The 27,927-nt window shown below is 37.4% G+C and overlaps 1 protein-coding gene across 3 annotated transcripts in view; it reads right to left on the bottom strand.

The window, feature by feature from the left end:
- The window catches only part of fam13c (family with sequence similarity 13 member C), a 152,851-nt gene that overhangs the window by 4,192 nt on the left and 120,732 nt on the right, over window positions 1–27,927 (bottom strand). For 2 of the 3 annotated variants that reach the window (XM_039771515.1, XM_039771506.1), the window contains 6 exons: window positions 23,644–23,725; window positions 13,527–13,735; window positions 10,413–10,496; window positions 7,269–7,364; window positions 5,675–5,871; window positions 1–102 (listed from right to left, as the gene is read on the bottom strand). In XM_039771515.1, the coding sequence (XP_039627449.1) occupies window positions 1–102; window positions 5,675–5,871; window positions 7,269–7,364; window positions 10,413–10,496; window positions 13,527–13,735; window positions 23,644–23,725 (770 nt within the window). The remainder of the gene's footprint in view (window positions 103–5,674; window positions 5,872–7,268; window positions 7,365–10,412; window positions 10,497–13,526; window positions 13,736–23,643; window positions 23,726–27,927) is intronic. The other variant, XM_039771523.1, reaches the window with a different exon arrangement.

Here is a 27,927-nt window from a genome sequence, read left to right as displayed (position 1 = left end):
CTTCCCATCTGCCGAAGAAATTGTTCTTCAAATTCTCTTAATGCTTTCCGAAGCCTTTTCTTGTCAGCTCTGGTTTCTCTGAGGTGTTCTAGCAGTTCAGGCCTTGAAGAAGAAAGCAAAAGGAGGCAAAACGTTCAGTTGCTTTACGATATTAGAAGCCCTTTCATACAGACGTCCGCGGTGGACAGGCTGACAGTCGTCTCTGCTCGGTCACACACTGCAGTGTACATCCTCCACTTCTGACTGAGTATTCTGACGCATGACAATGATAAGTTCCACTTAAATCTTTCTTACAACTCGACCATCAAACAGCTGAATCAAATAAATGAGCACTCCTGGTAAGTAAGTCCAGACCGTCCGCACTATCAGTGGGTACATTCCAGACTTCTGCCGAGCTCTTGGTCTATTGAGGTCTGTTCAATGCTTTCTGGGAGTTTTCCATTTCCTACTGTAATGTTTTCAATGCTCAAGAATACACAGTCAAAAGTGTATCAAAAATAAATGAATTTTTATTTATGTAAGCATTGTGTTAGACTGCTAGCCCATGCAGGGCTGCCTTGTGCCTTTTCTTATGGGGTGTGACCCTTGACTAGGTATGCAAGCAAAGATAAAAAAAATGCATAAGTAATCGTTATACAATCAAAAAGTTCAAAATAGAGTGCAAAATGCCAGGCTGTAATTACATTACAAAACTTCATAACTTGTGTTTACATATCCTGAAGTCACAAATTTTAAATCTCTGAGATTTGGCTGGGGCTGCAGTCCCCCCTCACACACTCTCACTTTGGCTCAGGCTCCGCCCATCAGTGTATGTTACATTGTAACATGATTGGACAGCACTCACTTAATGGGTGGGCCAACAGAAATAAAACTGTTGTGATTTACATTTTCTTTACTTTTTGTGCTTTCAGAAAAAATATAAATAGAGTTAAGATTTTTTCAAGCCAGGGATTAGTCTGAAGTCAGAAAGTATTACTAGAAAGTTGAATTATGTTCACAATGCTTTTTCTGTGATGCAGTTTTGTTTATCGTAGGTATCATCATCATTTCGTGGAGCCGTTGTCCCAGATTTAGGTATTATATGCTTGTGTGTGTAAAGGTCACAACCAACTCTTCCTATTCATCCTGTTCAAGAACAAAGATTAGTCCAAGTATATTTTGTGGGAGCTTTCATGGTTAAAGATTCCAGTGCAATGACTTTGGAATTCGATTTAGAGTTCTGTCTGTGGTCGTGAGGGTCATGTTACTGACTTCCAGGATGCAAGTCTTGCCTGTCCCTCATTTCACATCTCATCTCCTGGTCTTCTTCTAAAACTACTGCTGCCTTTTTCATTGAGAGCAGTAAAGGAGTCCGTCAAAAGCTCTTCCCTCTACCGCTGTTTCCATAATCTGTGAAGGCCTTTTGCCAGACTTCTTTGAAAAATGGCCCCAGCCAAATCAGGACAGCATGAATAGACACATTTCACACAATAAGTAGCTGCAACACAGAGCTAGCTTTTCTTGTTGTGTTTTAAGGTTTTTAAGGTGGCGCAGTGGGTAGCGCTGCTGCCTCACAGTTAGGAGACCCGGGTTTGCTTACCGGGTCCTCTCTGCGTGGACTTTGCATGGGTTTCCTCCGGGTACTCTGGTTTCCTCACACAGTCCAAAGACATGCAGGTTAGGTGCATTGGCTATTCTAAATTGTCCTTAGTGTGTGCTTGGTGTGTGGGGGGTTGTGTGTGTGTGTGTGTGTCCTGGGGTGGGCTGGCGCCCTGCTCAGGGTTTGTTTCCTGCCTTGCGCCCTGTGTTGGCTGGGATTGGCTCCAGCAAACCACTGTAGTTAGGATATGGCGGGTTGGATAATGGATGGATGGATGGAGAAAGAGGCCACTGGTGGTGTAACCCATTAGCGCTGCCATATTTTAGGTTTAGATTACCTCAATAAAAATGTATTGTATCTTTAGATTATAAAACCAAACCAAATAGCTTAATTAGTGAACCACAGATTATCAGTTCCTAACAAATTACTTAAATAACTTGACACAAAAACATAAACCAAAAATGCTGATAAAGTATGACAGAAACAGTAATAATGCCAACTACAGTGCCCTCAAAAGGGATTTGCCACTTGAATTTCCTTCAGATTTTCTTGTTACTCCTCCATTTTTTAAAGTAATGAATTAATTTTTGCTCCCTTCACTAAGACAATAATAAATTCAGCACATTATAGATAAAAAGGGTGATTTACAAGGTGAGACACAAAAATAGTCGGACTGGGCTTGGGGCTTTACTGGAAAACTGTCTGGAGGTCGGCCAAACGTGAATCATAGAACTACTACTACACGCCCTCTCAAACCGCCGAACGGCTAGGTATATCCTGTGAATAGTCCAGTCAGTATTTACACAACAATCGGTAAAAAAGTCACCGGGTGAAAAAAATCGAACAGCGAATCAACATCAAATTTCTCACGAATTTTCTCTTTTTCTATAAAGCAGTTTTTGAGTGACAAAAATATTCCTGTTCTCAATCATCCTCCCTATTTGCCCGATTTAGCACCCTGTGATTTTCACTTGTTCCCGAAATCAAAAGTGACCTGAAGGGATCACATTTTTCTTCAATGGATGAAGTGAAGTCACAAATGGCAAGCCTGTTGAAGAGCCTCAAGCAAGAAGACTTCTAGCACTGTTTCAATCATTGGAAGATACAGTGGGTACGGAAAGTATTCAGACCCCCTTCAATTTTTCACTCTTTGTTATATTGCAGCCATTTGCTAAAATCATTTAAATTCATTTTTTCCCTCATTAATATACACGCAGTATCCCATATTGACATACAAAAAAGAATTTTTGAAATTGTTGCAGATTTATTAAAAAAGAAAAACTGAAATATCACATGGTCCTAAGTATTCAGACCCTTTGCTCAGTATTTAGTAGAAGCACCCTTTTGAGCTAATACAGCCATGAGTCTTCTTGGCAAAGATGCAACAAGTTTTTCACACAGCTAAAATAACGAATGAGTGGCTTCACAACAACTCTGTGACTCTTCTTGAATGACCCAGCCAGAGCCCTGACTTAAACCCAATTGAGCATCTCTGGAGAGACCTAAAAATGGCTGTCCACCAACGTTTACCATCCAACCTGACAGAACTGGAGAGGATCTGCAAGGAGGAATGGCAGAGGATCCCCAAATCCAGGTGTGAAAAACTTGTTGCATCTTTCCCAAGAACACTCATGGCTGTATTAGCTCAAAAGGGTGCTTCTACTAAATACTGAGCAAAGGGTCTGAATACTTGGGACCATGTGATATTTCAGTTTTTCTTTTTTAATAAATCTGCAACCATTTTAAAAATTCTTTTTTTTGTATGTCAATATGGGGTGCTGTGTGTATATTAATGAGGGAAAAAATTAATTTAAATGATTTTAGCAAATGGCTGCAATATAACAAAGAGTGAAAATTTGAAGGGGGTCTGAATACTTTCCGTACCCACCCACTGTATGTATGGAGCAGTGTAGAGATCAGGAGGGGGAGTATATAGAATGTGACAATGTTTAGAATGCTGTGAGTAATCAATAAAATTTTTTATTACCAATCCATTTATTATTGTGTCTCACCTCGTATTGTCCAGAATAGAAGAATTCACACCTAAATTGTGGGGCCTGTCGAGTAGATCTGTATGAACTTTGCACATTTTTTGATTTTTGAATTTTTGCCCATTTGCCAATGCATATCTGCTCCCATTCTGCTAAATCAGATGTAGAGTGTTAGCAGACGGCACTGTTCAGGCCTTACCACATATTTTCAAATTGTTCATTAAGAGTTTCAACCATGCACTTCTGGTCATTGTCCTGCTGAAAAATGTAAATGCAGATCTGGGACTGACTCGAACAGTTTCTCCTCAAGGCTTTGCTTATATTTGGCTTCCCGATGGTAACAAGCTTTCCATTTCCTCCCATCATGCTTGACAGTAAGGATGGTGCCACCTTGGTGCTTTTCCTTTAAATCAAAGAGTTCAGCTACACTCTTAAACATGGCCTTACTTAAACATGGCTTCCTCCTAAGGCCACGTTAACCAAAGGGGTGAAATCTGTGAAGCACTGAAAAGGTTGCTGATAGGGTGACAGTTTTTCCCATTTAAGTTAAACAGTTCTTTCACTTCTCTGACAATTGCCCGTCTTCTCTAGTTGCTCATTTAGGTGTGACAGCAGGTGACTTATTGCAGTGTTACAATGGACTGCATGTTGCTCATAGGAAGATTCTCGCCTTTGCTAGTCTTTTTAAAATCTCTACATTTTTTACCTCCTAACAGTTTAATTTCGATGTTCAACGGGCAGTGTCTTGCTTGTCACGACAGAAGACTGATCTGATCTGCTGTTTTTGTTGCAAGACCTCATAATGTCGGTAATATTTATTGTCCAATCATACAGTTCATCACAGAAGGATTCAAAATAAACATGGATGTATCACAATAACGTATTTTGTGGGATTTCAGCCAATTTAGGTTGTTAAAGCTAAGGTGGTGAATACTTGATCATTTCAGATTTTTAGTTCGAATATAATTCAGAAGACATCAAAACATTTTAACAATTATAGTGACTACTTCTACAGGAGTAGCAAAAATCCCATGTAAATATATTTTAATTTGACTTATCAACAAAGCCAAACGAGAAGTAATCAGTGGAGAGACTACTTTCTGAAGACCCTGTAACTACACCTGTTATGGCTTTACCCATACAGCACATGGCCACTATTCTTCTATCAGCTGTCACACACGTGCGAGTCAGAGGCAGCTAAAGGGCTTAGAGAATGGTACGGACTCACCCGACCAGGGGGCAGCGAGGTGCACCGACTCTCTTTCTAAGTTCCCTGCAGACCCTTCCCAGGAAATCCCGCCAGGTTCTGGTGCCTCGATGCAGGACACGTCACTTCCTGTCCCGGCCCCGAGGATAACGTCAGTTCCTGTCCCGGCCCCAAGGACAAAATCACTTCCACAAAACTCCCTAAAAAAGCCTTTTTCCCCTCCTTCGGATTTCAGTTCTGTTTTGGACTCAGTCTTGTAAACTACTCTGGTCTTATAATTCTTTATTTTTGCTGCCAGGCTGGGATTGGCTCCAGCAGACCCCCGTGACCCTGTGTTCGGATTCAGCAGATTGGAAAATGGATGGATGGATGGAACATATTATATGGGTGGCTGCCTCAAGCCTTTATCACTTTTATCAAACCCACCAACAGTCTGAAATGTGATCAAGTTGTTTTTGACAGTATTGGCCGGTTTTCATGTGCTTGTTTTCTCTGTAACAGACGTGTGTGCCACTCTCATTTTCTGCTATAATATTATATGAACTCACCATGAGTTCAAACGTTCTTACTTCAGAATTGGCAGGAGTAAACATAATTACACTCATAAGCATGTCTGATGATCAGCCTAAGAGCTCCAACTGTCCTGGCCCATAAGTTCATAAATACTATTAGACAAACAAACTGGAGCAGGTAATCTGGAAGGATAGATTTTTCACTCAAGACATTTTCCAGGAGCTTTACAGATGCTAAATGCATTTCTATTTTATCTCACACTTTGCTGCACTTGTGTAGAAAGCCCTGAACCAAGTTTATTACCTTATCTAAAGACAACATTCGTTATTGGTATATTTTCCTTAAAAAAAAAAATAGATAAAACAGTGGAAGACAACAACTTACATGGAGGCTTCATGTAAATGAGATATTGGAACAGCTGGCTGTCGAACAGCTTTCATCTCGTCTAAGGGAGACACAAAGGCCGGCTCATTATCGTCTTCCTGAGAACACAAAGACTCCTCTGTTGAAATCTGCGATATTATTCTGGAAGGTGGTCCTGGACTCTGTTGTGAACTGTCTTCATCAGAACCCTCTTCCTCCTGTAAGACAGAGAAACATCACATGATATGTACACATGTTGTCAGCAGATTCCGGATAACAAGAAGCCAGTGTAATCCTGAGCAGCCATTATGAAATTAAGGAATTTCCTTCTTATATTTTATTATGTAGCAAAAGCACCAGCAAAGAATGGATCCACAAGCAATTAATTAAGCGTTGAGAGCCTAGGTTGGTGTTGCTAGAATGTGAGCTGTTCTCTAATCGGCTACTGATAAAAAGCCTTTGGCCGCTTGTTTGTGAAGGTTGCTGAATTAGCAGTCTCAATACTTCTATAAATTCTTAGATATTTTCCTCCCTTAAAGTATAATAAAATCTATTCCAAAATTGTATAAAAATGAACACTTACAGGGAAAATATGCTTTATAACTGGGATTCTTGGTAAAAAACAAAACACAAATTGTTTGCATGATATAAAATATTTGTAAATAGTTCATAACATTTAAATAAGTTAACATACAACTCAGTATTATTCTATTAATGATAAAAAAACAAAACAAATGTGAAATAATTCTTGAGTTTATTGGGTTACAAGTTATGAGAACACATCATACCATGGCAGCACATTATGAATGAATGCAAACATATTTACTACGCAGTATCTGAAACACGAGGAAACAGATGGAAGCTCATTAACATGAATTTGCACGGATGTTTGAAAGTTTCTTTCCACACACGAACGACAGGCACACTTAATAAATGACCAAGTAGGGAGGTGGAGGTCAGGACTTTAGGGACCTTCAAAACTCAACTTGATGTTACTTTGGAGACACTGAATGGATAGAATTGGTGAGCTCTGTTGGGCTGAATGGCCTCTTCTCATCAAATTTTTCTAATATTCTCCATAGCCACTTACTGAACCAGCTTAATCCAGTTGTGGGTCAGACAGGCGGGACCCTAGTCTGTCAGCATTGGACACAGGCCAGGAAACAACCTGGACAAGGGCACTGCATGGCTCTCACTCCCATACGTATTGTGAGCTGCTTAACCTAACCAGCACATCTTTGTGATGTGGAAGGAAATCCTCAGAGAAAAGGGGAGGCCATGCTAACAGCACCAAAGCGAGAATTCAAACCCAGCATTGCGGAGCTTAGAAGCAGCACCATTTTGCCCATATTATATAAATAAGTAGTCGGCTGCCATCCCCAGGTGGGCACGTATTGAATTCAATTATCCACTTCAAATTGCACTGAACTTCACTTTAAACAGAAACTGCACTTTTCCAATGTAATCAGTTAAAATAAAATTGCTCATTAAAAAAAACAAAAATGATCACAATTAAGGACTTAACAAACAAATCCATTTATGAGTGCCCAACCTCTGAAGGCCAAAATGTTAACTTCCATAAAGGTAGCAAAGCATGAATCAGGCCTTGACTTACAATTGTGGTGATGGCTGGAGATGCATACAGGAGCTGTTTGATGATCCTGTATCTGTCATAGAGCGGCTTCATAAGATTCCTTTCTTGTTTTGTACACTTAAAAAAAAAGTTATACATGGAATTAACTCTAAGCATACCCACAGAATTACAACAAATGAACATCTTACAAGATATTCCACCATAATTCATCTTAATTAAATCAAACGCTGGGTTTGGAAAATGGAAGCATTTTACGAATAAAGCCAACTCCCTGCAGAGTGCAGATAGTCAAAGGCACATTTGATTCTCAAACTGAAATGCTACTGATTTGTGAATGGACCTGAGAACCAGTGTGCTAACATGCAAACTCCGGACTGGAGGGATGCAGCTGGTAATGGAACTGTAGGCAAGTGCAGTGTGGAGCAAATGCTGTCTGCCAAATTAAATAACAAAAGTGAATCAATAACCAAAAGTGGGCATTCCAGTAGCAACACTTGTACATTATTGTACTCAGCAAGTCATGTGGTGCAGGGGGTACGGTTGCTGTTTTACAGCGCCAGACTCTTGAGTTTAATACTCGATCTGGGGAAATGTCTGCTTACAATCTGCATGTTTCTGCTGTGATCTGGGTAATCGGATTTCTTCCAACCTCCCAAAAATGTGCAGATTAGGTTTACTGATGACTATAAACTGATGTGATGTTTAAGTATATGTGCAAATGTGCCCTGGCACCTCATCCAGGGTTGGCAAGCACTGGCCTGTACTGGAATAAGGTGATTCACAAAATAAACTAATGAAAGGTTTAGGTAACACTTTTAAGATATATACAGTATGTGGTGTTGCAACAAGGCATTTCATGATACCAGAATTTTTGATTAGATATCAATACCAGTGAAATTTCATGATCTTGATACCTATTTGACACCATGGCAAAAAAACAGAAATCCTTTTCACTGGCTTTTTAATTAAATGGAACTCCATTACTCAAGTGGACAATATTGTGCCTTTTATGTAATAAAAAATAAAATATATAAATACTAACAGCAAATTTAAAATTGTGGTATGTTAATCAAAAGTAGTTCTCCAGCAATGACTTAACTAGCACTGGTATTCATAATTATTAAATTACAATGCAATACTTGAATTTAATTTGTGATAGACATGGTTATTCTTCCAGTGCAACAGAAAATTGAGGGGATTTTACAATCTTGAGAGGACTTAAAACACAGGGCTTCTAAAGGGAGATATCACCATGGACTACCTGGATTATCTTGTCATGTGAGTATTCTAATTTTATTTTCTGACATGTTCTCTCCTATAACTGAAAAATACTGCTTAAATGATTATTAAAATACAAATTTAAACATTATTATTAATGTACTGTTTAATTAGTAATTTCCAAGAAAATTCATGATATTTGCAATTAAACAAACTCTTTAAAGCTGTTTTTGTTAAGAACATCCTTTTAAAATATGATTTGCCAGAGAATCAGTGTTATGTTTTGTAAAATTTGCAATTGAAAGATTTATATTTGCATAATTAGCTGGTTAAAAAAAACTTACTAAAGAGTAATATTTAACGGTTGAGTCAAACTGATTCAAATAAAAATGTGAATTTGACACACTCCAAACTTCAAGGAAATTGTGTGTAATCAGACCTGTCAGTGTTACATAACTCCATTATTCAAGAACTCTTGTTCGCCAACCCCCCAGCCTGCGCTATGTGTCAGCCACTTCGTTGTCTCTGCCGCTCGCGTATGTGGATTTCACATTTGCAATCTTTTCTATCAGTTTTTTGAGACTTTCGAATTTTAGTACTTTCATTATCTCTAACCTGCTCTGCATGTGTATCGCGCCAACGTTTTTGAACCTCTTTACGACGTTCTACTTTGTCTTCTACTCTTTGCCTTTTATTTCCGACCCCACTTGGAGCTGACAGCGCAGGAACCGTCTGACAATAGCAATCAAACAAATGAGAAGTGAGTGGACCATTGGTGCGCCAGCCACTTCACGTCTCTGCTGCTCTCGTATGTGGATTTCACTTTCACCAAACACCAAATCTTTTAATTCTTGCGGATAGGCCTCTTCATTGGGAAGAAACACTACTTTTCCCTGATGGCAACATGAATTAGATGGTCTACAAGTCTCCGACTTAAAGTTTAAAGCCAAACAATATCTAAATACTTCTGTCATATCACCTGTGTCCATATATTCAATCTCTTTCTGCTGTTCTGTTATTTCACCGAGTAATCATTTCTGTTTGTTAGCGCAAATGCAATCTTTAATATTATTTTTTTTAGACTTTCAAATTTTAGTACTTTCATTAACGACATTCTACTTTGTCTTCTACTCTTTGTCTTTTCTTCTCCAACTTTTTCTTTTATTTCCGCCCTCGCTTTCACTTCATCTCTTGGCGTATCTTGGCACAAAGTCTCGTCTCGCTGGAGATGAAATTATCTCTCTGAAAAAGTCTTGTCTCGTCTCATCTCAAGATTTAATTTTATATAATAGAGAGATGCAAAGTAATCTAGAATTAGAAAATGAATAGACTAATTTCACTAGTTAAGTAAATGTAATCAAGAGACTGCATTGCATTTGCCAATGCACCATTCAAATGTAAAATACACTGGATGTTTTTCCATTATGTTAGAGGTCATTAGTTAAGACTTCAAAAACCAAATGACTCACAAATATTTACATCTAATTTGCTGATTTTCAGATCCATACAATGGAACAGTTTATAATTCTGTCTGCAGAATTAATTACTTTGTCTGTAAAAATCTTGGAAGTATAGTATGTATGTATGTAGCTCATTCAATTTTACCTACCAAGCTTTGATGAGGTTATTGGCAATCTACACAAAGGTACATTATTACTTTTGTAGCTTGCCTCCCACCACACCAATGCAATGTTTATCAATGTTGCTTTCTAAAATGCACAAAAGGTCAGTAAACACAAGTAAATACATTGCACATTTCCCGTTTGTCATAAGTGGTACTAGCCTGTTTGCTAAAATTGTTCCAGGCAGTGTGGGCAGCAAACCCAACAACATTTTCATGGCTAATGCTGGCAGGTTTTTGATCGGAGCTCGCTGTACAAATGCCACAGATATATGTGTTACTACCAGAATGTGGTGTTATAAGAAAATAAGAGAAAAAACACTTACCGGACGCCCATGAAGGGTTTCAAAATAAAGCAAACTTTTCTGCAGAGTAACTTTCTCCAGTGCCATTTGTTTGTGTGTCATTTCCTGTGGAGTTATAGGCAAATTTAGCATTCTTAGCTAATAATTTATTAGACATCACATCCTTAAAGTTCAATTAACAATGTTGTCTCTGGCTTTAAAATATGATCTATTTCAGCATCATTTTCCATACTACTTAACTTTCAAAGATGAATATTCTTATATGAAGTTTAACTTAAAGTGATATAAAGTGTTTTGGCTACCTGTTTGATATGCATAAAGGATCTAAGATAGCTAAGTAGAGGGTGCCCCACGCTACCCTGTCCATTTTTGATAAAACATATATAGTGTATAGCTGAGCCTCACAGATTCAGTATCTAAACTGTATGCTTAAATACAGATACTTTTGCTTGTTACCTTACCTCCTAAAGATGTGCACTCTAGATTAAATGGTGAGTGTAAATTGGCCATGTGCATGTGTTAGTAAATGGACACAGCAATTGACTAGTGCCCGGAACAGTGTTGGTTCCCACTTTGTGCAAAATCCTGGCAGTATGGGCCTTGGTCCCACATGACCTCAGATTGGGTTAAGCTGGTTTGAGAATGTCATTTTACATGTATGGTCTTTTTTATGTTTAGAAAAAATATATGTAGCCAGGAATGTCCCATCAAAGCTCTATTGGCTACAGCACTTAAGGGTCATGTTTCCTGCAAGTTTATAAGACCTTCACACTCCTGTTATTCTTATGTTTTATCAAGACAGAAATGACCAAATGGTCAAAGGTCAGGTTTCAAACACATTCTTTGACTATGAGCATGATATACTAGGAGACAGTGCTTTTTTATAAACTTGTTGCAGTTATGGTAAAAGGAGAACCTAGCCAGCTACTACTATCGGGGCAGATACATGGCAACAGACGTCTGTGCCTGACCACTGCTTTAACTTAGTTCAGGGAGGAAGATACTAACTTGAGACATTGTATGTGTTTTTCAACATGTGCAGAATATGGTTTGGCATTGTCTTGCTTAAATAAGATGTTGTCTGCATTACAGTATATGTTGCTCCATAACCTGTATATATCGTTCAGCATTAATCGCACATTCCTAGATGTGCTAGCTACTCCTGCCATGTGCACTAATGCACCCCATAACAACATGGACGCTGGCTTTTGAACTGTGCACTGATAAGTAGCTCAATTGTTTCTCTCCTCTTTAGCCCAGAGGACAAAGTATCCATGGTTTCCAAAAAGATTTTCAAATTTTGATTCATCAGACCACAGGATAGTTTTCCACTTTTTCTCTATTCCATTTTAAGTGAGCTCAGGACCAGAAAAGGTGGTATTTCTGGATCCTGTTTATATATGGTTTCTCCTTTGAATGTTAGAGTTTTATGTTGCATTTGTGGATGAAGCAACGAACTGTGTTCATAGACAATGGTTTTCGGAGGTGTTCCTGATCCCATGCAGTGATTTCCAGAAGCATGCCTGTTTTTAATGCATTGCCACCTGAGATTCCCAAAGATCGCAGTCATCCAAAACTGGTTTTATGCCTTGTTCCTTGCGTACAGAGATTTCTCTGGATTTTCAGAATTCTTGAATGATATTACAAACCGTAAAATCATACAATATAAACCAAATTCTTTGCAATTTTAGGTTGCACAAAGTTTTTCTTTAATTGTTGCATTATTTGCCCGCGCAGTATTCAACAGTGTGGTGAGCCCCTCCGGGATACTGTTTTTATACTCAATCATGTTACTGACCTTTTGCCAATTAAACTAATTAGATGTGGCAAAACAACCATTTGCAACTCTTAAAAATACATGAAGTGTGATAAATGTAAATCAAAATATCAAAAAGCAATCAGCTGAAAGAGAATGTTGGTGACTATTAGGTAAAGTGTAGATTCCGTCTGGATACTGCAGCTTCTATGGATGGAAGCCACGTCTTCCTTGCTGCACTACTAGAAGAGAAGAGGAATTTCACTAAGGCATTCTCCCTATATTATCCATTTATTGTATTTACTCTTACACAGATTCAGTCAATACTGCTTTGTTATTGATTGAAAAAAAATGTAAACATAGTACCTATATTATTGTGGTCTAGTTTAATTCTAAAATTCCTTATTAGCTGATTACCTGACACAGTATCATTTTTTTCTCAAGACATTTACTAGGTCTAAGCTGGTGATCATTAAGTATTAGCTACCACTAAATCTCCAATGACTTGCCTACATAACAGTATTATGATATTGTTAAATCAGAAGTATTTACATAATCTAAACAATTTTCATGATGCTTTATTTTACTCACCAGTGTGTATATCAATAGATAAGAAAGGTTTGCTTATAACCATTTTAGAGAGCAGTGATTACAGAAACACCTCACTTTATTGATTGAATTTGGTTGTTATATCGCTTTTAACATCATGTATCTGAATTACTTCTTCTTAAAGATTACATAAGCATTTTGGTACATCTAATGTACAGATTGTCATTTCAGTACTTCTTACATAGCCATGTTTATTTATATATAGATATTTAAATTCTTTTTATTATAAAGTTGATATCAACTCTGGCCCAATCTTAAAATTCATTCTGTTCATTGTGTAGTAAGAAACCATCATAATCCTCCCCAGGAAGGCGCATTCTTTCCCTATCCCTAAAAGTAACTAAATTAAATAACTTTCTGATATAGGGAGGTCCAGATCTAATTATGCAACTTTCATTACACTATAACTTATTAAGTTTATTACATAGAAAATCACCTGAAAAATCCTGGATCATCGAGAAGTATGTGAACTGACAACATGAAGAATCGTCTTTGCGCCGAACTGGAATCGTCCCAACGATCTGGATCTGCATAATTAGATCTGGACCACCCTGTACATATACTTAGGCTAACACAGAATTTGTTTCTTTCAGAATATTCTTATTGACTTCACTTCTAATTAACAAATTACAAGTTGTTCCAATCTTATTACATACTAACAAATTTGTTTTTCTTCTTATGTTTTAGTTTATGTCCCCCGTGTATGCCACTGCCTTTTTGTTTGAGGGTTTTCATACCTGAAAATACATTAATAATTTATACAACATTACCTTCATATTCTCTGGAAGGCCTAGTGCTTGCCGTTTCTCCATTAAACGTTTTATTAGACATTCCACAGTCTCTTCAATAGAAGGTTTCTGTTGCTGTGATTCTACTGCATCTTGATGCTCAACATTAACTCCAGTTAAGTCCGATTTCATGTCCCTCTGCTCAGTTTCATGTTTATGCATCTCTTCTACAGATAGCTTTAATTTAAGGTCTTTAAGACAAATAAATATACATATATATTATTAAAATAGATTTTAAATATAAGTGCAAACACATTTTCCTTGTAAGCAACAATTTCTTTTATACAAAGCTCTAAGCAGAAGGAAACAAAATAGAAAATAGTCAAATAATAATGTATGTCACTATTTTAAGCATTCATCTCTCTAAATCAGTGCTTCTTTTATACTTTTCTGGCAGTTATAAGAGCCAATAATCTTTATAAACTCTGTACATCAAGGTACAGCAATATTTACAAATTTCACATAGTAAAATAAAATAAAAAGATTAAAAAGAACAAAAATAAACTGTTAATAGATGAAGAGACCAATCTCTTCTGTATTAACTCAGTAGTGAACTGTCATGACAAAGGAGTTAGGAGTAATGTATTACGAGATATGACAAATGAGAAACTTTAAAGCAAAAAGAATTAAGTAGGTAAGTGGAAAATGATGAACTGAAAAAGCACATAAAACTTGTACTAGGGTGAATATTTGTGATGGGATGGCTTGTTGACTGACTTTTACAATTTGTGATGGGAGTTCTTAATAAATGATGTGTAAGAGCCAATCTTAGAAAGTTAAAGCTTTGAGTTAAACTCATATTAGTGTTTGCTTAATTTGAATAGAATATAAATTTCTTTCATAGTCATAGACAATGGTATAGCCTTTTCCCCCTATAAGTTAGCAAGAGAAAGAACTTTCTTGCTATAACTAAGATACAGTGTGATAATTGAATCAGTTGGTGGTGTTTAGAATAGGTCCCAGTACTCAGGGACTTAAAAGACCCATTTTCAGCTTAGAAATGGGATAGGCATACAGTTTTCTGACTGTTTTGAAATGGTTCAGAAATGTTTTGAAGTAATTAGTAACGATTTGAAATGTAACAAGATTTACGGTTTGAACAGAACAGAATTTTTCTTAACAAGAATTTTTCCTTTTTTTTAACTAAAACTTTTAAAAACGAAGATATTTTGTCTGTGGAATCATTTTAGCATGTCAGGCTTTTGTTGAATCCCATTTTTAAGCTAGAGCTGCTGAACTTTGGTAATTTTGGAAAAAATGCAGCTACATTTTCGTTGGAAAACTTGCCATCTGAAGTCATTGAACTTGAACTGGAAACTACCATCTAAAGACAGAGGACGTTTGTGCTCCAGAACTTGTCAACGAAAGAAAAGGAACTGAGCTATCTCAAGGTACTGTGCTTTTATCTTCTATCTCTGTATGATTGTAAATGAAAGCAAGGTCACCTTACCTGAACTTGACAAGATTTAAGAGACTGTGATAATATATAAAGCGTTGTGGATAATCGCTTGTGCTTTTGCCTGAGTATTAGAAGCCTCGCTCTAAGGAAGTAATCTGTTTTGCTGGAGCATCCTGATTGTGATGAAGTTGTTGCTAGGGAACGCACGTCAGTTACTCGAGCTGCTGTCATGGCAACATCTAAGCATAGCTCAAATGAAGTTGGGAGTGATCTGAGTACGGACTCAAAGTCAGAGTATGTAATTGAAGATTTTAAATGTCATACAAGTTGAAGGCATGACCAGCTTTCTGAGCTTATAGCTGAAATTGAAAGCCTTAAAGACGCTACAGAAAATCACTTAGAAGTAGCGCAAGTTTGGAATTTTTTGTGAGATGCACAGATTGAGAAGCTGAATAAAAGTCTACTATCAGCGCTACTAAGTAAAGAAGGCGCAACTAAAAAACAGAAAAACGACATTCGCAGAAAGCGCTAAAGATTTAACTAATTTATTAACACTACAGCGACATGACATGGCTGAAAGATCCAAATAGCTTTTTTAACACACTCATCTGATGAACAGCTAGTTAACAATTCAGAGAGATGTAATTGTCAGAACGGGATCACACAAAGTCAGGAGTATAGCAAGCTTCTCCTAAGTTAAAACATGCTCTTGACAGGGCCGTTCTTAGGTTTTTGGGGGCCTAGGCAAAGGTACCTGTCGGGGCCCTGCTGTTTCTATCCATATTAATGTATGATAATTCTTTCTATCCATGTTAATGTATGATAATTATTTTATCTGTATGAATGCATAATTTTTTTAATATAAATGCATAATATTAGTAATGTATAGCTTATTATTTTATGATTATATATTATATACTGTACATCAGATTTGAGAGGAACATGTCAAAGGAACCTACTGACTATACCTAACTTAGTATGTAAATCAAACCTTTAACGTAAAAACCCCTTGCATACTTTTATTTTTGAAAATTCTTTGATTAAGTCTGAATAATCAAGGGAGTCGATGACTTCATGCTCAACTGATATTAACGCTAAAGCCATTCAATCAATCTTGCGTCATGCTCATAATCAGCTTGAACTTTGAAAAGCTGCGTTCAGCAGACATGACAGTTACAGGAATTATAAGTGATACATAATGCAACAAAGACGTTTGGGAAAGAATCTTGCAAATTGTTTTTGTATATGACTTGCAAGCTTTTAAGAGCAGAAATAGTTTGCGGAACCAAATTTGCTAAATTGCACAATTCAGCACATAAATCATAAGCATCAATATCGGACCTACTAATTTCATCTGTTAAGATATTGATAAGAACATCGCAGCACTCTCTCAAATCAGTTTCGCTCATGCTCGTAATGCATCCGAAATTGTGCAGGAACACAAAATTGTCAGAATGGGTTTTCATCTGGTCAAATCGTTCAGTCATTGACATTAGGGCTTGATCTAGCAAGACATTAAAGAACTCAACATGATTTTTTTTTCTTTAGGATCACGTATCGGCTCACCATGAGCTTCATAATCAAATTGTCTCCACACACTCCTTCTATGTGTTGTCTGTGCAGTGGAAATGTGTATTTCTTCCTCGTCTATTTCCAGTTCTGTAGCTAACTCTTTAGCTGCATCTTGGGCTGATTCGAAACCTGTTTCTTTGTAGGATTTCAAGAAGTTAACTGTGTTCTGAATGCAGTTCAAAGTGATGTCACTGTATATCTTTACTTTGCAATATTTTTCTCACAATATTAATTTGCGCCAAGAGATCATACCAGATTACTAATGACACCAAGAAAGGGTAACGTTTAATTTGGTTTGCCAAAGCGGCAGCCTCCATTCTTGCCTCTCAGAGACCTCAATCAATGTAGCATACATCAATCCTACTTGAAAGCGCACAGCTTTAACAGAGTCGTGCTGTTTTGTGGAATGGTTTTACCCTCTCAGCTTCCGCTATTTATAGTATGATCGATCTGCTGCACAGACGCCTAGGCAGATAATGACCATGACCTGCCCTTCCACTGGGGCCCCGTCCACTATCCCAGGCTCCACCGCCACCATTGATGCTGCCTGTCATCACTATTTCCTCCCTGCTAACACGTAACCATACTGATAATTCCGCCACCAGAGAAAATTTGTACTTCTGAAATATGGACCTATAAGTTGTATTTGGTTACGGCAAAAAAAAAATATCCAGGTGGGGCCCTTTGGCAGTGAGACCCCTAGGTGATCGCCTACTTTGCTATGCCTAAGAACGGCCCTGCACTTGAGATTAAATGTGACTCTTTAGTCTAGAAAAGCACTGCGGCATCATCACCTTCTTCTGCAGTGTTGGCTGAACAATCGACACTTGATAGAATCTTACAAAGGTTGGGTGAACTCAAGTCTGAAAGGCAGGTACGACTAGTAACTACCACAGGGGCAGTTTGCAGACTTTCAGACACGATCTTGTTGACATGCTCATACAGAATTAAACCGAAAGCCAAAAAGCAGTTGCCGAAGCTACTAAGCTGTTAGCTCAGCAGTGGAAGAAATAAGATAAATCCCCAGCACCACATATAGAAGTAGCAATATTTAATGGTGATCCTCTAACATATACATCATTCATTAGCGCCTTTGATTATGCTGTGGACAATGTTTTTGAAAATGATTGAGATAAACTGCATGTTCTAGAACAGTACTCCAGAGGCCACCCTCAAGAGCTCGTTCAAACCTGTCTTGGACTTATGCCAAAAACAGGTTATTAAAAGGCACAACAACTGCTCAAAACCTACTATGGAGATAGTAGGCAGATATATAGAGCACACTTTAAAAAGATTATGAACAGGCCTCAGATCAAGTCAGCAGACTAAGGAGGAGCACTGGTAGATTTGGCTCTTTTTCTCGGTCGCTGTATGAATACAGCACCTCCTTCAGGAGGAGATCGGAATGAATTCAATATAGGTAAAAACCTATAAAAAAAGAGATGTAAAATTTGATGATTTAATAGGTTTTTTTTGCATATACAAGCCCAGAACACCTCTCATTCAGTGCATGGTGCAGCTGCACAAAGTTATACCTGCATAAAGAAAAGAGAGAGGAATGGCAAAGGAAAGTTATCCATGAATTGCAGTCAGAAAAAGGGAAGTACTTTTACTACAAGCATTACAGAAGCTGCTGAAAAAGGGATTCAGGGCACCTTAGTCAAGAGGTCTGCCACTGGCACCTGTGCTTTTAAAAGACCTTGTGCATTTTACGGTGGCCAGCATTCTCTTGCTGAATGTAGTAAAATCAAAGAACTTCCACATAAAGACAGAATTGACTTTTTAAAAAATCTAAAGGTTTATGCGTTCGCTGTCTCAAACAGGGGCACCTTGGTAAGAATTGTAAAGAAAGAATGAAGTGTCAGGCATGTTCTTTTCAGCACCCAGATATCCTATCCTGCACAACAAAAAAAGAGAGTGGAGCAACATCTAAAGCAACAGCCAGTGTGGCAACATCTACTTAAGGAGAAGCTGAGACTGGAACTTATGATTTTACTGGGGACGGTGAATGCCACTGCATGTGGTTCTTTTTAAGGTAAAATCTAAGAAGAGTTAAAGGTATGTAGAAATGTACGCCTTTGTAGACCTCAGCAGTACAGTAACAATCTTCACTGAAAAGCTCCAGAGACAAACCTTCAAGGGAGAAGAACACAAGTATTCCTCAAAACTATGAGTAATTATGATGATGATTCAAAAATGCTAACCCAATGTTCTATCTTATCAGATTTGTGAGTCTGTGGTCTCATTGATGATGAATATATTGATTAGCCAAAGGTCTTTACGCAGGTCTCCATTCCAGTGAACAGAGAAAGTATTCCACTACAAGAAGAAGTCGATATATGGACATAACTTAAAGAGGTACATCTATCTCATATTGACTCTGAATCTTTTAATAGGAATCAACTACCCAGAAATCTTCAAGCAGTCACAAATCATACCTAGCCAAGGAGGTGGACCTTGTGCTGTGAAGACTGCACTTGGATGGGTGGTTGGTGGACCATACAAAAAGATAGATGACCTTGCAAAACAAAGTGGTAAGCTGCTGAAACATTCAATCAATCATGTTTCAATAACAGAAATTGAAGATATGTTGCTGCAACAGAATAATACAGATTTTCCTGAGCACAGCTGTGAGGAGAAAGAGGAAGTGTCACAGGAAGACATCAAGTTCATCCGCATAGCCTCAGAACCGACAAGACTGGTAGGAGGCCACTATTGTTTCAATTTACCTTTGAAGAATGAAACACTTAAAATGCCGAATAATTGCTGTATTGCTGAACAGTGTGCTATTGGACTAAAAAGAAAACTGAGCAAAAATTCAGGTTTCCACAAAGACTATAAAGCTTTCATGAAAGACATTATTGAGAAGGGTTTACGCTGTCAAGGTACCCAAAGAAAGCCTGAATTGCAACAAAGGCAGGGTGTGGTACATCCCACATCACGGTGTGTATCATCCAAAGAAAAATACGTTTTGAGTGGTCTTTGACTGCACTGTCACCTACCAGGGGACTTCACTTAATGAACAATTATTAAAAGGCCCAGACCTAACTAGCACTCTCATTGGCATCCTTACAAGATTCAGAAAGGAGCCAGTAGCATTAATGGCAGATATTAAGTCAATGTTCTACCAAGTTAAAGTACTTGATAAAGATACTGATTTTTTTATGCTTTTTGTGGTGGCCTGAGGGTAATATAAGTAAAGATCTAGAAGAATTCAAAATGACAGTACACCTTTTTGATGCTACTTCTTCACCCAGTTGTGCTTCTTATGCTTTACGTAGAACAGCGGAAGATGCCAGAGATACATTTTCTGAAGAAGCTGTTAACACTGTTCTCAATAACTTCTATGTGAACGACTGCTTAAAGTCGATGGCAACAGAATAACAAGCAATAAAGCTGGCAAAAGACCTCCAAGCTCTATGCCTCAAAGGGGGATTTCACTTGACTAAGATGAGTATCAACAGAGCAGTTTTATTGCCTATTCCTGAAGAAGACAGAGCTCATGAGCAAAAGGACTTAGATTTGAGCCACAGTCTCCTTCACACAGAGCGTGCCTTGGGTGTTCAGTGGTGCGCAAAAAATGGACCGTTTCAAATTTCAGTTAAGGTTGCAAAAACAAGCCCGTTACAAGGTGTGGTATTTTGTCTGTTGTTAGCTCAGTTTACGAGACTCTTGGTTTTTTAGCACCCGCCATTCTGCCAGCAAAGCTTATTCTAAGAGACTTATGCAAAGAGAAATTTGGGTGGGATGAAGAAGCAGAGATCAAACACATTCAGAAATGGAAAAAATGGATGGATGATTTACAGTTACTAGTAGAATATAAAGTGAACAGATGCTTCAAATGTGCCTGGTTTGGAACCATAAAGTCAGCACAAATACACCATTTTGCAGATGCCAGTGAAGAAGGATATGGCACTGTCACTTATCTTGTCTTAACCAACAAAGAGGGCAAATAGCATTGTTCATTCCTGATGTCAAGAGTTGCACAATTGAAGCAGGTCACGATTCCAAGATTGGAGTTGACAGCAGCCATTATGGCAGTCAAAATGTACAAAATGCTAAAAGGTGAGCTTCAAATGCCCTTACGAGAATCTACATTTTGGACTGACAGCACCACAATGCTAAAATACATTTCAAATGAAAGCATTCGATTCAAGACCTTTGTTGCCAACAGAATCTCCGTGATCAGAGATCATTCACAACCTTTGTAGTGGAGGTATGTCACATCTGCCCTAAATCCAGCTGATCAAGCATAGAACACTTTCTCAAAAGCACCACATGGTTACAAGGTCTAAGTTTCTTATTGAAGCCCGAACGTGAGTGGCCAAAAAGACCAGATCAACTGAACGATTCACTTTTTGAAGATGATCCAGAAGTTAAAACTTGTGCAGTTAACATGACAAGAATAGGGGAGGCGACCGAGCCCATTAACAAACTAATCACCTACTTTTCAGATTGGCTACACTTGAAGAAAGCAGTGGCTTGGTTCCTCAAGTTTAGAGAGATACTGCTGCACATAAGAAATGAAAGAAAAACATTGCAACTAGAAGTCAGTCAGTCTAAACGTAATCCAGAAAAACAAAAATCACTCATCACAAAGCACATGAAAAGGTATAAACTGATTTTAAAACCAAGCCCAATTTTTCTAGAAGACTTGGCTAAAGCTGAAACAGAGCTTATATGTCTCAGTCAACAGCAAGAATTTCCAGAAGAATTAAAGGCTCTAAAGAAAAAGGCTTGTGTAAAAAAGAACAGTCAAATCTATAAACTTGACCTGATCATACAAGATGAAATACTGAGAGTTGGTGAAACACTCAACACAGCTGCAGTGCCTGAAGAAGCTAAACACCTCACAGTTCCTGGGTAATGGGTTGAGTCGTCAAGACTATGCCAGTTGCCAAAGGTGCAGTCAGAAGACTTTGTGTGCAGACCAAGACTAGCACACTGGAAAGACACGTGAATAAACTGTGCCTGCTTCAAGAAACAGCCATCGTTTGAAATAAGAAATTTTTAAATGCTTGTTTGCAGTGTTATTGCTAATGATTTGAAAACAATAGTTAATGTAAAAGTAAAGTTAATTACCTCATATCAAAGTCAGTCAGTCATTGTCCAACCCGCTATATCCTAACACAGGGTTGTGGGGGTCTGCTGGAGCCAATCCCAGCTAACACAGGGCAGGAACCAATCCCGGGCAGGGTGCCAACCCACCGCAGGACACACACAAACACACACTAGGGACAATTTAGAATCGCCAATCCACCTAACCTGCATATCTTTGGACTGTGGGAGGAAACCCACACAGACACGGGGAGAACATGCAAACTCCACGCAGGGAGGTGAACCCGGGTCTCCTAACTGCGAGGCAGCAGCGCTACCACTGCGCCACCGTGCCGCCCTCATATCAAAGTAAAGTATAGTAATTGTCTCCGCTCCTGCATAGCCAAGTAGGGGCCGCAAATGTAAGAGCCAATCTTAGAAATGTGAATTTCCCTTGGGATTAATAAAATATCTATCTATCTATCTATCTATCTATCTATCTATCTATCTATCTATCTATCTATCTATCTATCTATAAAATTAAAGCTTTGAGTTAAACTCATGTTAGTGTTTGCTTAATTTGAATAGAATATAAATTTCTTTCATAGTCGTAGACAATGGTACAGTCTTTTCCCCCTGTAAGTTAGTAAGAGATAGAACTTTCTTGCTATAACTAAGATACTGTGTGTTAATTGAATCAGTTGGTGTTGTTTAGAATAGGTCCCAGTACTCAGGGGCTTAAAAGACCCATTTTCAAATGGGATAGACATACAGTTTTCTGACCATTTTGAAATGGTTCAAATACGTTTTGAAGTGATTTGTAACGATTTGAAATGTAACAAGATTTAAGCTTTGAACAGAACTTTTCTTAACAAGAAGTTTTCCTTTTTTTGCTATTTCAATTTTCTCTTTTTTGTGGGAACTGTTTTACTTTAAATTTTAACAAAAACTTTAAAAAAACAAAGATATTTTGTCTGTGGAATTATTTTGGTGCCTCAGACTTTTGTTGAATCCCATTTTTATGCTAGAGCTGCTGAACTTTGGTAATTTTGGAAAAAATGCAGCTACATGATGTTTAAAGTGATAATGGTACAATACACAATAATACTCAAAAATGGTGCCCAAAAAGACTATAAAATAGTAAATGCGTCACATAACTAAGTCTGAAAAATGCTGAAGGCAATGGAATTTCTTGAATAATTTATAAATTGATTATGAGTAAAATATAACAGTAATATAAGCAGTATCAATATTGATAAAGACTTTGTTGTCTATATGCCATTTAGAACAACTTGCAGATATATTGTGGAAAAATCTTGAGGGCCAGAGATTAGAAATCTCAAAATGTGGGGGTCAATGCAAAGAAAAACAATAAATGCTAATTAATTTTGTAAAATATCTGTGTGAGGCTTTAGATCAAAGAAGGAGTGATGTCTGTTACTGGGAAACTGGAAGGACACATCTCATAGTGGAATAACAATCTGAATTTGATCAGTATCAAGTATTGATTAATTTCAAAAGCTAATGAGTATAGTTGAAGTGATATAAATTAGTATTTGTATCGATGTGAAAGTCTAATTTTGAAATATATGGACAAAATTATACTGAATAGTTGCAAAAATGCAAATATTTCTTCCACTTTGTTAAATTTTATAGCAACAGTGACATATATGGTCAATTATCAACCAGGCACTGAGCCAAGAGCAATAAAAAAGTTTTCCCATAGATCAACCAATTGCATTTCAAACACCAAACCATTACAGAAATGCTTTGAAATGTATAAAACAAATAGCAAGAATGGGAAAAAGCAACAAATGAAAAAACGTAAAGAGATGTACACAAATAATATGAGCAATATAATCAGAGGTGAAAGTGTCAAAATAGTAAAGTGGAGTTGCAGTTAACACAATGATTCCTGTTTGTGTATATAAAAAAAAAACATTCTCACAAGCATTCTTTGCTTTGAGAAATAATGTAGTGATTGATCACTTTATGATTCTGAAGTGTAAATATACGATGGGTGATGAAGAACACAACTTCATCATGCTCTAATTATTAGAATAACAGGATCAGTCATAGGGAATACAGTACCTTTTAACTGTTTACGAGATTTGGCGAGATCATTCATCAACTTCATAATTTCTGGATGTGCTGTCTTGTCGTTGTGAGAAGGCTGTTTGACAAAGTCATTACATTGGCACATTGTTAATTGAATACATGAGATTATCTTTTTTAAGACAACAACAAAAATATTCCTTCAGAAACAGCATAGAGCTGTTACTAATAAAATTAGATGGATATCTCACTAGTTTAAATTACAAGTGTATGCAGAATAACTGGTTCTTCTTCAATGGCACATTTAAGGAATTCCAGTTGTGAAAACTTAAAAAAAAACTGTAATAAAGCAGTCACACAGATTTCAAATATTTGGAACACCTTTTAGAAGAATATAACAGTGATTCATCAAAAGATATTTAGGACAACTAAGACATTCCTCACAAACACATAACCCTCAATTCTGATGTTTTATTTTGGTTTGCCCGACTCTCATTTGACAAAATTAGTCAGGGCAATTTAATATTTTGCCAAAATCATTTGATACTTTTCATGGCCACAGGTTCACAGATTAGCAGATGTGAAAAGTTCTTGTTTTCCTCTGTTGTTGCACGTTTTTTACACAGAATGCTTTTAGGTCTTCAACCAAAATCTAACTTTGGATTAAATATACCTGAGCAGTTAAATATAACATTTTACTTATTTAATTTATTGAATTAACGAAGTTATCAAACAGGAGCTGGCACAGAATGAAAAAATAATTGCCTTCTATACTTAACAGGTTGTACCACCTTTAACTGTAGTGACTACAACCAGACAATTCCTCGAATTCTGTATCAGTTTTTCAAATTGCTGTGAAAGAATTGTAGCTCACTCTTCCTTGCAGAAATGTTAGTAGATTTTTGAGGTCCGACCACGGCATCTCTATTGGGTTTAAGTATGAACTTTGACTAGGCCAATGCTTCCTGACTCTTCATATCTGGACTTGCTTTTGAGTTTGCGATTGTTGTCTCAGAGATGGACTCAGAGATACTAGCGTCTCTCTGATTGCGGAGCACTAACCTTTGCGGAGGGAAGAAAGGCCTGCAGCTTTTGGGGTATTTTTTAGAATCTTTTTGGTAGACTGGCCACTCCTTTAAAGATTCACTGCTCTTCCAAGCATTTTCTTTTTGAAGATTTCAGCTCTCAGTTTGTTCCAATGGGACTGATCTAATATTGTTAGGTTGCTGTTGTTCCTTTTTCTTTCAGAAATCAATCAAACTTTAAACTCAGTGCCTGTATCACTAACCAGGAAGTGTACAGAAAACCATGCAAAATCTCTTCTTTGAAATAAAAAAGCCTTTTCCATTATGACAAAATTGCTTGTAAAATCCTTTCAGCTTGCATATAAAAAAATCTGCTAAAGTTTAAATTTAAAAAGTAATCATTTTTTCAGTCTGTTACTAAAAATGTGAAATCGTGTGCCTTGAATTTAAAAGTTACTTTTTTATGATATCAGAGGTAGAGTTTAAAGCTGACTGGCTGAAGGTGGGACAACAACTGTTACAGAGCCTTACAGATTTTTTTGCAGCCCTTTCCAAACTGTGAGATACCAACATCTGATCTGTTACGGAATTACTTTCATTCATGGCATCACGTGCTTGGACATTTTTGTTGGGAACTTCATTCTGATGGTAAAGGTCAAAAGAAGTAAGGTTTATATTGGGCTGCCTGTAAAAAACCCAGATTGTATTCACTCAGCTAGCTCTGATAATCACTTTACCTGAGATTTAACTCACAGTGCCAGTTGGTGCTGGATAACTTTGTTCATTGAATAAATTCAACAAATTAAATGCTCACCCAGATTCACTTTATAAAATATTAGATTTTAACTGAAATCCTGGAAAAAAACTATACAAATACTTTTTGCACTTTAGTTTGTCAGAAATGTTAGCTAAACATTTATAATATGTTAAAATACAAAGCCAAAAACACGTGTAAAAAAGAAGAATTTCACCAATGTGAAGTGTACGTTCTGTTCAGTGAAGTGGAGATAAGGAAAAACATACTGTTTGGTTGGTGGCTTAGGCAGTGATATGAGCAACAAAATGAAATTAGTGGAGGGATACTCAAAAGTTCAAGTTCAGAAAGTTGCACAATTGCAGAAATAAAAAAATGGTCAGGTGTCCAATGTTGACGTGAAAAGGCGAGTGTCTGAGTGTCCTACAGAAACGTATTTGGGCCACAGTGAAGAAAAAAAAGGTCTATGTCGAGATTAAAGTTGAAATGTTGACTTTAATCTCGATATTTCCAATTTAATCTTGTTGTTTATTTTGTCATTAAAGTAGAACTTCGTAAACTTCACCTAAAAGTCAATGTTTAATTTACTAGAGTTTCTCAAATCCCATTGTAACTAAAGTAGCATGTTAAATGCTTTGTATTCTAAGTGTTCCCTAACCCAGTCATTAATCAGTACGTGCTTCTTAAATGGGCTTTCTCTTACACCAACAGAAGCATGCAGGCAGTGATCGCCACACAGAATACATTACATTCATGATATTATAGATCTCTGAACACTATAGAATACTAAGACGTATACTTGACATTATTTTTATAATGAAATGCATTAAAGCATGTATTAAACATGTGGGGGCACAGTGGTGCATTGGTAGCAAGTGGTCAGTGGTCCATCCAGGGACTGTTCCTGCCTCATGCAAGATGGAATAATTTATTGCAGCAGTACTGTGTCTGTCAAATGTACCAACCCCCAATTCCCATCCTTCAGTTTTCTTTCTTCACGCAGCCAATCACCACACAGTAAGCGCCTGTAATAAATGTAAAATCAGCTGTAAGCTTAGAATGCCAATTCTTCAAAAACGGAAAATTGAAAAATCTTTGTTATACATGTTTAATAATTCCATCCATCTATCCAGGGTTGGGCCAATCCCATCAAGCATAGAGCGCATGGCAGGAACAATCCCAGGACAGGGCACTAGCTTATTGCTACCACCGCGCCACCGTGCCCACACATGTTTAATTATTGACAATATACATTGGTTAAATGAAGTAACATATGTACATACTTTAATGCATTTCATCATAAAAATGATATCAAGTATACATCCCAGTATTCTAACAGCACACAGCTCCAGAAGGATAGCTCTTGGAAATCTAAATCAATTTAGAAGCCAGTCATAAACATCTGTAAATATGCGCTCTCTTGAATTGAACTGTATTTCTTTATTGTCATTCTATGGTGCAATGAGATTCAATATGCAACTCCTCCATAAACTTATTTTCCTATGAAATAATTAAAATAATAATATGATTAAAAAAATAATTAAAAACGAACAATTTGAAAACATACATTCAATATATGTGTACATATAGTGCAGATAGTGCAAATGGTTCATAAAGTGTCTTAGGCTGTGAAATATTACAGTTTTAGTGCAAGTTTACAGTGAGGTAATTGTAATTGTAAGTACAAACAATTCTAACGGGAGCACTTGATGGACTGATTGAGTGCGTTTATAGCTCTTGGGATGAAACTGTCTCTGAGCCTCGAGGTCCATGCAGGAAAAGCTCTGAAGCATTTGCCAGATGGATCCACGCAGATGCTGGTGGCTTTCCTGAGGCAGCGTGTGCTGTAAATGTCCTCCAGGGCTGAAAGCTGTATCCCGATAATCCTCTGCATTCTTGACACAACCCACTGAAGAACTTTCGATCAGATTCTGTGCAGCTGTGATACCACACACAGATAGAATGGGTTAAAATACTCTGAGTGATGCACTGAGAGTAACAACGCTATAGCAGCTATGGTATTTGGAATAGATTGGCCATTCTATGCACTATTATATTGTTACAGAATGATTACAAACAAATGCCTTAAATTTGTAAACGATGTGCAATTAATTTTGGTGTATTTGAAGCCTATGTCATGGATGTGAATCTAAAAAAAAAGTGAAATGACTCAGAAACATTAACACTGCTTTGACGCTGGGTGCCACCCATTTGCAAAACTGAGCAAAAATGTGTGTATGCATGGTGTGAGGTTGCTGTGAAAATGTGCGTGGCTTTATGCCAACTTTAGTTTCTGAGCATGTAAATGGGCATACGCAACATTTTTGTGCATACGCACCATTTATGCATGAGGCCCCAGGTGAGCCCAGCATCGCAAACCTGACATATCCACTGTCACTATTTTTATACACACACAGTTTTTTTGGAAAATGACTAGCAGAAATCAGAAATCAACACAAAGAATTATATTTTATGTCTGAAGTAAAGAAAAAAAACATTCTGTATTATCTTCCCACATTGAAAAATATGTGTTATCAAGTT

The sequence above is a fragment of the Polypterus senegalus genome, chromosome 1 (genome assembly GCF_016835505.1).
Source record: "Polypterus senegalus isolate Bchr_013 chromosome 1, ASM1683550v1, whole genome shotgun sequence".
Classification (NCBI taxonomy): domain Eukaryota; kingdom Metazoa; phylum Chordata; class Cladistia; order Polypteriformes; family Polypteridae; genus Polypterus; species Polypterus senegalus.
The sequence above is the reverse complement of the archived record's forward strand: the minus strand, read 5'-3'. Positions and strand labels throughout refer to the sequence as shown.